The 12,047-nt window shown below is 44.2% G+C and overlaps 1 protein-coding gene across 1 annotated transcript; it reads right to left on the bottom strand.

Moving 5' to 3' along the window:
- Positions 1–4,427: 4,427 nt before the first annotated feature.
- On the bottom strand, positions 4,428–11,671 carry cdca7a (cell division cycle associated 7a). The gene is made up of 10 exons (XM_061692196.1): positions 11,575–11,671; positions 10,404–10,544; positions 10,199–10,321; positions 9,908–10,111; positions 9,755–9,829; positions 8,402–8,590; positions 8,194–8,322; positions 5,948–6,097; positions 5,719–5,855; positions 4,428–5,631 (listed from the first exon to the last, which is right to left on the bottom strand). Exons 1-10 carry the CDS (start codon positions 11,593–11,595, stop codon positions 5,598–5,600), a joined length of 1,203 nt encoding a protein of 400 aa, XP_061548180.1. The 5' UTR covers positions 11,596–11,671; the 3' UTR covers positions 4,428–5,597.
- Between the last annotated feature and the right edge of the window lie 376 nt (positions 11,672–12,047).

Raw genomic sequence — 12,047 nt, 5'->3', positions numbered from 1 at the left:
GTCTGAATGACAGGCCTGTCGCTTTGACATCTGTGGTCACGAAGTCCTTTGAACGTCTCGGGTGGACCACCTCAAGAGGGTCACAGGTCCCCTGCTGGATCCCCTGCAGTTTGCCTACTGAGCAAACAGGTCTGCGGATGATGCAGTCAACGTGGGACTGCACTTCATCCTAGAACACCTCGACGTCGCGGAGACCTACGCGAGGATCGTGTTCGTGGAGATCACTCTGCGTTCAACACCATCATCGCCGAACTCCTCTCCTCCAAGCTTCTCCAGCTCAGCGTCTTGTCTGCCATCTGCCAGTGGATTTATAGCTTCCTAACGGGCAGGACACAGCAGGTGAGGCTGGGGGAGACCATCTCATCCGCAGGCAGCATCAGCACTGGTGCGCCCCAAGGTTTTGTCCTCTCTCCGCTGCTCTTCTCTCTCTACACAAACGATTGCACCTCAACGCACCTGGCTGTCAAACTCCTGAAGTTTGCAGATGACACCACGGTCATCGGTCTCATCAAAGACGGTGACGAGTCTGCGTATCGACAGGAAGCGGAGCGGCTGGAGCTGTGGTGCGGCCGACACAAGCTGGAGCTGAACACGCGCAAGACTGGAGAGATGATCGTGGACTTCAGGAGGCATCCTTCGCCACAGCTGCCCCTCACGCTGTCCAACTGCCTTGTGTCAACTGTCAAGACCTTCAGGTTCCTGGGAATTACTGAAGAGGGAGTTCAACATCAACTCCATCCTCAAAAAGGCCCAGCAGAGGATGTACTTCCTGAGGATTCTGTGGAAGCACGGCCTGCCACAGGAGCTGCTGAGACGGTTCTACACAGCGGTCATCGAATCGGTCCTGTGTTCTTCCATCACAGTCTGGTTTGGCGCTGCTACAAAAAAGGACAAACTCCGACTGCAACGGACAATCAATATTGTATATTTTTAATATTTATTGCTCAGTGACTGTTTTTGTCAATGTCTTTATGTCAATTGACTGTCTCTTGTCATACTAGAGCGGCTCCAACTACCGGAGACAAATTCCTTGTGTGTTTTTGACATACTTGGCAAATAAAGATGATTCTGATCTTGTAACCGAATCATTATACTACACTGATTGTAATGATTCCATACAGTCATATGAACTTTGATTCCCCTCTCTACCATTGCAATAATGGTCACGAATCAGGCCACTGTGGTGACCCACAAGAGGGAGACTTTCACAGGGACAAGAGACGAAAGAGAAGCATCTGTGACCTGTCATGTGATGTACAGCTGCGTGTGTGCCATGACACCGAGGCCACTTCAAGCATCCTCCAACCCTCCCCTCGCTCCCTCCCTACTGCACAACTCTGACACCCCCGTCCCTCGGTTAGTGGTACCCCGCAGCCCGGCGTCACACACTGCTCATTTGCTGCTACGCTGGTTTTCATAATTAGCACCGCAAGGCCTCATTAAATCTGCTCTAATGAATAAATATTGTATTTCATAGCGTGATTAGCAGATCAGAGCAATGCTGAACTGTTGTAAACAATTACTTGGGCAAATATTCATCACCCCAAAGTGGAAGATCATTGGTATTTAATACAGGAGCCGGATTCTCAAGTGCATCGTTAATATACCAATCACAGATTTCCAAATGTTACAGTTTCACAGTTATGTTTGTATGTTTTTAGATGCAATTCTACTGTCTATCATAGTCAACTATTCAAATTTAATATTGATAGATACACTTAAGCCCAAAATTTCATGTGCAAAATTATTCCTATCCTTTGTTATTACATGCCTATCCAATGTTTTTAATCCAAGGTGTCCAAATCTGGTTTGTGGGCCCGCTGCACATTTTTACATCGCATATTTTAATAGTTAGTTAAACCCAGCCTGCATCAAAAATGCAATGACAAATGTTTTTTGCCAATTTCGCACCTGCCTTTTTTTTGGTTTTTCTTTTGTTTAAAATTGCAAATACTTTTACATTTTATTGTTGCCCAGTTTCCTTAAACAGTTTAACATATATACAGAATTGTTTTTAGCATGTTTTCATTTTGGGGAAAAAAATAAAGCTTAATGGGCCTGCCTCCCCCTCAGGGGACAGTTTGGACATCCCATTAAATCGATAGTAGATTGCAGGAATAATTTTTATGTTGGATCATGTGACGAGCAGATGCAGTTCTTGTATTGGATCTCGATAGAATGTGCATAAGGTCATACGCTATAGGTAATTTTCTTTTTTCTTTTTTAATCCAAGGTCAACATTTTTTTCACGGGCCACCAAACAGTCTCTGGACATTTCTTGATTGCGGTTCCGTGGTCTTTTGTGACTCGCAAATCCTTGCAGTGAATGTTAAATGTTGGAGATCTGTAGAGATGATCGTGGACTTCAGGAGGCATCCTTCGCCACAGCTGCCCCTCACGTTCTCCAACTGCCTTGTCTCAACCGTCGAGACCTTCAAGTTCCTGGGAATTACAATCTCTCAGGACCTGAAGTGGGCGATCAACATCAACTCCGTCCTCAAACAGGCCCAGCAGAGGATGTACTTCCTGCGGCTTCTGAGGAAGCACGGCCTGCCACCGGAGCTGCTGAGACAGTTCTACACAGCGGTCATCGAATCGGTCCTGTGTTCTTCCATCACAGTCTGGTTTGGTGCTGCTACAAAAAAGGACAAACTTCGACTGCAACGGACAATCAAAACTGCTGAAAAGATTATCGGTACCCCCCTACACACCCTTGAGGATTTGCACATTGCCAGAACTAAGACAAGGGCGTGCAAAATCCTCTCGGACCCTCCACATCCCGGTCACCAGCTCTTCCAGCTCCTTCCCTCAGGTAAGCGCTACCGATCAATGCAAACTAGAACTAGCAGACATTCCAACAGCTTCTTCCCTCTTGCCATCAACTTCTTAAAAAGCTAACTTACAATTCCATTGCAACATCCTGCCAATTTTTTTGTCTTGAGTTTGTTGTCACATTTCTGTCAGGCCAATGATACATTACTCATGCACTCACTGTAGTAGTCTCGCCACGCTGCACTATCTGCACATCTGTTGTTGACCAATACTGGCCACTCATGCCAGAGTAGCATCTGCACCACTTGCACACTGATTGAGGAGTATCTGCAACATTTGCACAATCAACATTGTCCCAGATTATCGCGCTACTCGTCATTTTAAACTGCATACACTCCTTGAAGTCTCGGCGCCCTTTGCACAATGGTCATTGCACCGGATTATTGCTATATCATGTCATTCAAACCATTCTAATTGAGGACTATGCATCTTTTTGCACAATTGTCAAAAAATAAATACATAATGGACCGGCATTACCAGATTGCTAGCAACCTTTTATTTCTCAGTGTTTTTCTCGATGTCTTCATGTCTCTAAAGTGTTCTTTTGTCGTACTAGAACGGCTCCAACTACCGGACACAAATTCCTTGTGTGTTTCTTGGACATACTTGGCAAAATAAAAGATGATTCTGATTCTCATTAATGTATCTACTGTAAATCCAACCTCACACCTTGCATTTGCACAGTATATTATAATTTAGCTTTATTTACACTAACAGGTCCATCCATCCATCCATCCATTTTCTGAGCCGCTTCTCCTCACTAGGATCGCGGGCATGCTGGAGCCTATCCCAGCAATCACCGGGCAGGAGGCGGGGTACACCCTGAACTGGTTGCCAGCCAATTACAGGGCACATACAAAGAAACCACCATTCGCACTCAGTCACACCTACGGGAAATTTAGACTCTCCAATCAATGCATGTTTCAGGGACGTGGGAAGAAACCGGAGTGCCCGGAGAAATCCCACGCAGGCACGGGGAGAACATGCAAACTCCACACAGGCGTGGCCGGGGATTGAACCCGGGTCCTCAGAACTGTGAGGCTGACGCTCTAACCAGTCTAACAGGTCACAATACAAAATTGTATGTGTATTTTCTTAAAATCCCTGTTGAAAAAGCTCATCGTACCACAGGGAAAATGCGTCTTTCCCCGGTGTCCAAAAGGCAAAAAGTCAGGAGAAGCCTTCTACAACTGAACTTTATTTGGGGTCGATTAGAGGCACTTTAAGCAGTGACAGTTGTGCCGACTCCCATTTGACAAGGGTTTGAATGTGATTAGGTAATTTGATCACAGCTACGCAGTTTTAAGGACTTTTGTGCAACCACATTATTTGTTTTATTAAATTCCTTTGTACAGATTATAGGTCAGTATGGCAGAAAAAGTTTTGAAACCATTTATCTTTGTCTCGTATTTTTAGATAACAAAAGCCTTGCATTTGATCCGGGGTGAGTAGACTTGTAATAACCACTGAATATTTACACAGCGACTTTTGAAAGGAAGGTACCATTTCAATTAGCATTTTGTCTTGTATAAAACAGGCTATAAACATTTCAATAACAGCAATTGATGCTCAAGTGACACTTTGTTTCTGCAGATTGTACATTTTAATTTTAAAAAATTTACAGTTCAGAAAGCACATTACAAGCCGTGGAATATAACCAAAATGACCCAACCCGAGCTGAATTATGGCTCAAAGCAGTCATACAAAAGGTGAAATTCCAGTCATCTCGTGTCCAGAATCACAAGGATGAGCACAAAATGAGCCAGAGCACAGGATGAAATGATTTACAGGTACAAGAGTCCCATTAGCGCGCGCTAATTGTTTCCACACCATTAGCGACGGTTATCTAATGAAGGCGATATGAGCGGTACAGTACATCACGCCGAGCTCCTCGCCATCACCGCGTGGCGAGCGGTGCACCCGGGCCTGTGCCCTTCCACAGGACACCCCCGGGAAAGCTAACAGGTCTCACTCTTTTAGCAAGTGAACCCACTTACAGGAAACTAGAATGAAAATAAGGCACATCCACAGACCACATGTGTGTGAAATCGACATTTAAAACAATGTACAAGACAGCCGTTCTAACTATAAAATGGACACACATCTTAGTGGCTTAAAGCAGCGATTCGCTACCAGGCATTCCACGGGAAATTATCCAATTTTACTTGCTATAATTGGCTCAATTATGGTTGCAATTTCAAGGTTTTTGTGCAACCAGAGTCAACATTTTCTTAAGTTTATCAGTTGTAAAGCATCTTTTCACCACTGACTGTTTTCCAGTGCTTCAGCCGCCTGTTCCCGTTTGTGACTTTTGTTGCCTTTTAATTACATTGGCGGGATGAGTGCAACCTGCGCGTTCATACTGCACTCATGTCAGTTACATGTTCACATTGACATGAAAGAAGAGAAAGAAAAAAAAAAAAAAGGGGGGACAGGCAGTGGGGGGAGATCAGAATTGACCTGCAGTGTGAACATACACCTAACAAGTGTTGCCTTAACAGGCTGCCATTGAAATGTAAAATAGGAAGCAAAACATGTAGTCGCAATTTGAACAGTAAAAAAAAAAAAAAAAAAAAAAGCATGACTTCAATCCAAAGCAATGCCATGAAGCATGCATAAAATAGCAGTTCATCAAAACTTGCTCGGTATCCCATATGATCAACTCTGGTATTCATTGCAAATGAACATCCAAGAGTTGAAAACCTGATCATCTGTGAGCACTTAAGGGTCAAAGTTTGCAGTCGAGCATCTCCATTGGCTGCTCATCACTCGCTCATCCCTTCTAGCTCCTTCTTCAAGCTGCACAGACAATAACAAAAATTAATGATACATTAACAAGATATGACTCGAAGAAAAACTATTGTTTGCCAATAACGCATCAGTCACCTTCTCAGGTAGGCGTGGACATTGTCAAAGCCGTGATATTTGGCCAGGTAGACCAGGACTCCAGTGGCGCGGCGGCCTTGTCGAGCTCGACAGAAGCTGCAGTTGCAGATGCCCCGGCACGGCGGGCAGCGCCACTCCTGTCGGGGACAACGAGGCGCACGCGAGACTCGAACGACGTCCACAGGACGAGACGGCGAATGCGCACGCACGCAATCTTTTGGGAACTCACCGCGTCCAGCAGAGCGTCTCGCGCTTCTTCCCCGTAGCGGTTGCGAAGGCACGGGCCACAGAATTGACCCCGGACGCCGACGCACTCTGGATTGCGGCAGTTGGTTTTGGTGTCGACTGTTTTCTGCCGGCATTGGTGACAAGTGCTCCCCTGTAAGAGAGAGAGGCAGAAAAGGCTTAAACATTGTTTTGGTTTTAAATGTGCGTGTGTGGGGTGGGGGCATACAGTGGAACCTCGATAAAACGAAGCCCGATATAACGGATATCTGATGAAACGGACTGTCCAGGAGTGAACAATGTGTCCTAAAAGAGTTTACATTTGTCATTTAAAATGCCGCTGACAAAGTCTGTTAGTTCCAGAATTGGCCGCCATTGTTTACTGGCACTGTGGCGCAATATAGGCAGAGAATGGGACTGATGTATTTCCGGGTCACAGATATAAAATATGACTAGCTCCAGTTCCAAAAGACGTGCCGGGCATGTTGAATGTGGAACATCGACGGAGCGACATGTCATAATGTTGATACAGTATCTATTGTCTACTGTGCATAGCGAACTGGCAGAGAGAGAGCAGCATGGCTGCGACGTTAACTCTGCGGACTACGAAACAAGTCTTTGGAGTATCGAACATGTTATTTTGGGTACAGTAACAGTTCTTTTTTGTCAAGTTTGGCAACGGATTTGGCAATTCCTCACGGCTCATGAAAGCGACTTACCTATGATGAGTACGACTGTACATCAACAATGCCACCACGACTAAGCACACCGGCATGGTAAGTTTGGATAAAATGTGAAATTTTTCGAACATTTAAGCTTTTTCAATATTTATTTACAATAATTTTGTACTGTTGGCACAGTGGATAACTGGTTAGCACATCTGCTTCACAGTTCAAATCCGGCCTCCCCCTGTGCAGAGTTTTCATGCCCCCCCCCCACCCCGTACCTGCAAGGGTTTTCGCCGGGTGCGCCAGTTTCCTCCCACATCCCAAAAACATGCATTGTAGGTTAATTGAAGACTCTAAATTGCCCGTAGGTGTGAATGTGGGTGCAAATGGTTATTTGTTTATATGGGCCCTGCGATTGACTGGCGACCAGTTCAGGGTGTACCCCGCCTCTCGCCCCCAAAAGGTAGCTGGGATATGCCCCAGCACGGCCGCAACCCTAGTGAGGATAAGCGGTACAGAAAATGAATGAACTTTGTACTGTACTGGGCGTTTTTGGTCACCGAAAAAACTACAAAAGAATTTTGTACTTTACAGTAATATGGGTGTATATGGCCTCAAAATAAATAAGTGAAAACGGCCAAAAAAAATCTACGTAACGGCCAAACGGCTACATCAGCCGACCCCCACCCCTATTAGTGCATTATATTGAGGTTCCCCTGTGCTGTGAACCTCATTTATTGCAGGGATAGGTTCCAGATCCAGCCACACTAGGCGAACATCGGCAATAGAGACACCATATAAAAACATTTTAGAGTTTTGCCCTTCCCACGTTTCAAGCATGTTGAAGTGTAGCATCTGTGTGCCAAGGAACTATGTTGGAGTTGGGGAGCTCCATTCAGACAAAAGTAGGGTTCTGCCACTATCTTGTGGCATCTTGATGCCAAGAAACTACGCCGAAGTGAGTAAAGGAGCTTCAGCGAGACAAAAGTAGTGCTTTGCCACCAACTTGAGGCTAAGGTATGTTGAAGTGAGTTGTGGATCTTAAATTAGACAATAGTGCTTTGCCACCATCTTGAGGTCAAGGAATATGTTGAATTGAGTTGCGGGGCTTCGTTTCTACAAATAGAGCTTTGCCGCCATAATGTAGCATCTTGGAGGAAGGAACTATGTTGGAGTTGAGGAGCTTCATTTAAAAAAAAAAAAAGTAGGGCTTTGCTGCCATCTTGCAGCATCTTGGGCTCAATGAATTATATTGAAGTGAATAGAGGAGCTTCATTTAGACAAAAATAGTGCTTTGCTGCCACCTTGTAGCATCTCTTGGCAATTAAAAACCTTTTTGGGGTGTCAACTACTCACAGATTTTCGCTATTAGCGGCAAGGCTCCGGTCGCTAGCGGTGGAAAACACTGTACAGGAAACTTAATAGATAGCAGAAGGCACAATTAACCCAGCTAGTGGAAGAGCATTTTATTGTTTCGCCTGTCACCATACGTCGCTAGCATAGCTATTTCTCAGAAGCATAGAATTTCTTGGAATCACTAGTCTACAAACGAAAGTAGACGCTGCGGTCTCGCTGGACTCACATTGACGCTGTGGTACACCTTCTCCCTCGCGTTGAGGCAAACGCACTCCAGCTCCTCCTCGGTGACCTCCTCCACAGGTCGCACCACGTGAGGGAGGGCCTTGGTGCCATTGCATGAGCGCCGGCGGACCTGTGCGCCAAATAAGATTAGCCGTTAGCCTTAATACTAGCGTCCGCAACAGAACCGCACGGACCAAATCGCAGCTTACCGGCTCGTCCACTTCCTCGCAGTAACGACTTCGTCGCACCAGGCCGAACTTGTCCTCCGGCGCCTCCTCCTCGGCCGTCGAGCTGGGCGGGCCGTGCACTAGCGTGCGGGAGCGAGTGTGAGGGCGACACAGACGCTCAGAGTTCCTCCTCAAAGGTTCGAGCATTGAGCGCCGAGGCGCACGTCTGGTCTGCACAAGGATAAAGAAGTACAGTATCATATAATATTCTGAGCTGGTAGTCAGGAAGCTGACATTAAAATGTTTGCGCTTACGCTCAGCACCACAAGGTTTTGCTCAAATGATCGAGGACTGCAGCGAGCTTGTTTTTGAAAATCGGGAATGATTTTGAACCAGATATGCGCAAACGTCAGATGACAAAATATGGTGCCGTGCTGGTACCACCTCATGCTACATCACACTTACTATCCCAATAATTTTTCAGCCATCATTTAATGGGTTTTTACAGAATACAGGAAAGTCCAAAGTTTGTCTGGTGCGTCTCCAGTGTAGTACGATGTTGTGGCGCAACATGTCAGGCATCGCTGAGGTCTACTGAGAGAGAAACAGTGTAATTAAGAACAATTGCCGTTTGTCGATGGCAGTGGTTGTCAAGGTGCGCTACGCTGGCCAGTTCAGTTGTATTTAACTTTTAAGTACAATATATTTGCAGGTAATCTTTAAGAACTGTTTGTTTTCAAACTTTTATTTAGGAACAAATTTTATGTAACTTTCACGCACATTTTAATGTTCAAACTGTGTTATAGCGGCTTGCAATAATATTAACTATACTTGCTTTGAATAAAACCAAATCTTTGGCCTATACTACTGGATTTTAATGTTGGTAATGATGGTGGTACTTGGACAGTTTGACAATCACAGGTCTATGGCGTTTTGTATTGTGTTACCATTAAACTAGCAGACTTCGGTTGGACGAAATTATATTGTTCGGTTCAAGTTTGGTGGTTAAATACACAAAGTTTAATGAGCTTTTGTTGCTGTTCTGTGCGTCGAAGTAGAGATTATGCAGTGTCAATGCAGTAAACTTGAAGCAAGCACGCTTCGCCTCTTAATTGGAGAACGTTTCTGCGTTCAAGTCTTTTCCTTTCTGATGATGATGTCATGCGGTGGTCTCCCATTTTTTGACAGCGAAAGAGTGAGAACAGATGCCCAGGAATACTTTAAAACATGTTTTTAAACATTTAAGTGTGTTTAAGGCACGCGGGAGGGATAAAACTATATTTAAAAAAAAAAAAAAAAAAAAAAACGGTTTTATGGTCTATGTGACAGATTTTCACCTGTCGCAGGTGACAGAAGTCCTGTTTCAAAGGGGATGGGTAAGGGTGGTTATTTTACCGTTGCGGGTGCAGCAGTCCCTCGTTTGGGGAAGAGTCCTGGTAGTTTGTTGAGCTCTGCCATCAGATTTGCGAGCTATCAACCAAAAAAAGATTAGTGATCACATGAAACCAGTCTGTTTAGTTTATTTGGAATAAACTCAATCTTTGTTACCATTTCTTTGTTCTCTTTAATATTCAGGGCTCTCTTGGCCATGAAGTTCTCCTCTTCCTCATCAGAGTCCAGTACTTGAGGTTGAGGGAGGGGTTCGGACGCAGGCCTTTTAGAGCCCGCCTTCCTGGTGGGGAAGACCATGGCCACCTTCAGGAGGCTGGACCTGCGGCCGCGTCTCGCAGGCTCAGAATCAGGATCTACTTTCTGGGAGGAACAAAGTTTTGTTTTTTTTGTTAAAAATGATTTTCTCCAAAAATCCTGAAACATTTTCACCAGTGCTTTCTAGTTCACCATCGCTTTCATCCGAGTGTTTATGAGCTCCTCCTCAAACCCAGTGCACACATCTTCCTTTGCAGTTGTCTCCAGAACGTTCGGCTTGTCAACCGTCCGCCTCGACAGTCGGGAGCTGCTCCTCTAAAATCCAGAACGCCATTGTTAGCGCGATAATTCAGAGACTTTACCTCAATCACCAGCTGATAACAACAAATGTTATTACCGTGTTTGCGAAGCCCCCATCGGACCCAAAACTGTCGCAGCTGTCGTCGGAGGAAGAGGAGGATGTCTCCATGGTAACCAGGGGGACGCAGCGGAAGCTCCTCAAACTCATCCTGGTGGAGGGAGGCTGGGATGTTGCACTCTGATGGTAAAGTACAGGAGTCAGAAAACAATACAATAATAAACACACTACTGTTGGAAAGTTTAGGGTCATAGAAGCGTCCTTACTTTTCAACAGAAAAGTGCTAGTGCATATAGTTGTGCTTACATACCCCGGCAGAATTTTTAAGATGTGTACAATTCTTTCAAGAAAATATGAGTGATAACGCAAAACATTTTCTTTTTAATGGGATTCAAATTAAACGAGGCATTTCAGAATAGCATAATAATTAAACAAAACATAGCAATAAAAAAATAATGACATGGTCCCTATTCAGTCACCTGTCATATATTCCAAAACAACTGCCAATATTCCACAAATTCTGCTAGGTTACATAAATTTATGAGCACGACTGTATAGATATAGAAATGTAAGCACAAGCATTCAAGAGTTTTGGGTCACTTAGAAATGTATTTATGTTATAAAGAAAAGCAATTTTTTTGAAAGATAAAGAACAAGTCTAGACATAGGTAATATGGTTTTATAAATAAAAAAATAAAAATAAAAAACGGGTAGCATACATGAAAATTAAATCACAATTATTACAGATTGCCTGAATTAAGCCAAATTATGAAAAGATTGAATGTTTGATCTGAAATTGGGATGCCACACCCAAAAATATTTGAGCAGCAACTTGGTTAAAACCACCCCAGAAATTTTATTTTGATTTAGTAATAAAACCACATTTTTTAAATCATAAACGTATACTGCATTGAACTGCAATACACGAGCCACTTCGTTCAAATACAAGACAGCATTGCATTCGTCAAAAGTTACCGGTGTGCCTTGCTTACGTGGTGAAGTTTGATTAGCTTATTAGTTAAATACCAGTGGGCTTTTTCCCAAAGTTCGACACTTTTAAGATTCTCGTAGCAGTTTCGAATGAAAAAAAAAATCAGCTTTAGATTTGCTGCCAGTAAACGTTGAGGGAAAAACGTCCCTCGTGTAAAACAAGCATTATACGGTGGCACACAATGAAGCAAGGAACAAACACGCAAATATTTTGGGTTACCTTGGAGCGTGTGAAAGGCATTTTTCTCTTCTTGTCTTTTTCCCCACGCAGACAGAAAGCAGACACGGACGGTGTTGCTGAGCTCTCGAGTTGTGCAGCGAACAATGAGGAAAAGGCGCCTTGAGTCGCCGGGAGCGCGCGCTATTCGCGTTCGGTTCCCGCGCCACTGGAAAGTCCTGGAAGCTGACTACAGCAAATTAATCGTTTCAAGGTCAAAACGTTCACATTTCGCAGTGTATGACGGACATACCGTTTAGTATTAACGTCAATGGTGATAAAAATATATATTTATGTCGTTATCTGAACTATATAACCCACAAAATATTTCCTTCTTGATACAAAAATCTATGTATCTTCCAAGTCATTTTGCGTGGCGCGAATTTTTTTACTTTTACATTTGCATACAAGGTGGGTTTACCCCCAACTTTGATTCCTGTTTTAAACCTCCAAAATCTGCCGTGGAGGCTTAACTG

Source organism: Phycodurus eques, chromosome 12, assembly GCF_024500275.1.
Source record: "Phycodurus eques isolate BA_2022a chromosome 12, UOR_Pequ_1.1, whole genome shotgun sequence".
In the NCBI taxonomy this organism is placed as follows: Eukaryota; Metazoa; Chordata; class Actinopteri; order Syngnathiformes; family Syngnathidae; genus Phycodurus; species Phycodurus eques.
This window is presented reverse-complemented; position numbering and strand designations above follow the sequence as displayed.

Bases quoted from the DNA above. Each gene is read 5' to 3' on its own strand.
- cdca7a (XM_061692196.1), bottom strand. From the start codon at position 11,595: ATGCCTTTCACACGCTCCAAG. The intron at 8,323-8,401 runs GTAAGCTGCGAT...TTTGGCGCACAG, and splicing joins GCGAGGAAGTGGACGAGCCG to GTCCGCCGGCGCTCATGCAA. The intron at 6,098-8,193 runs GTGAGTCCAGCG...TCTCTCTTACAG, and splicing joins AGGTGTACCACAGCGTCAAT to GGGAGCACTTGTCACCAATG.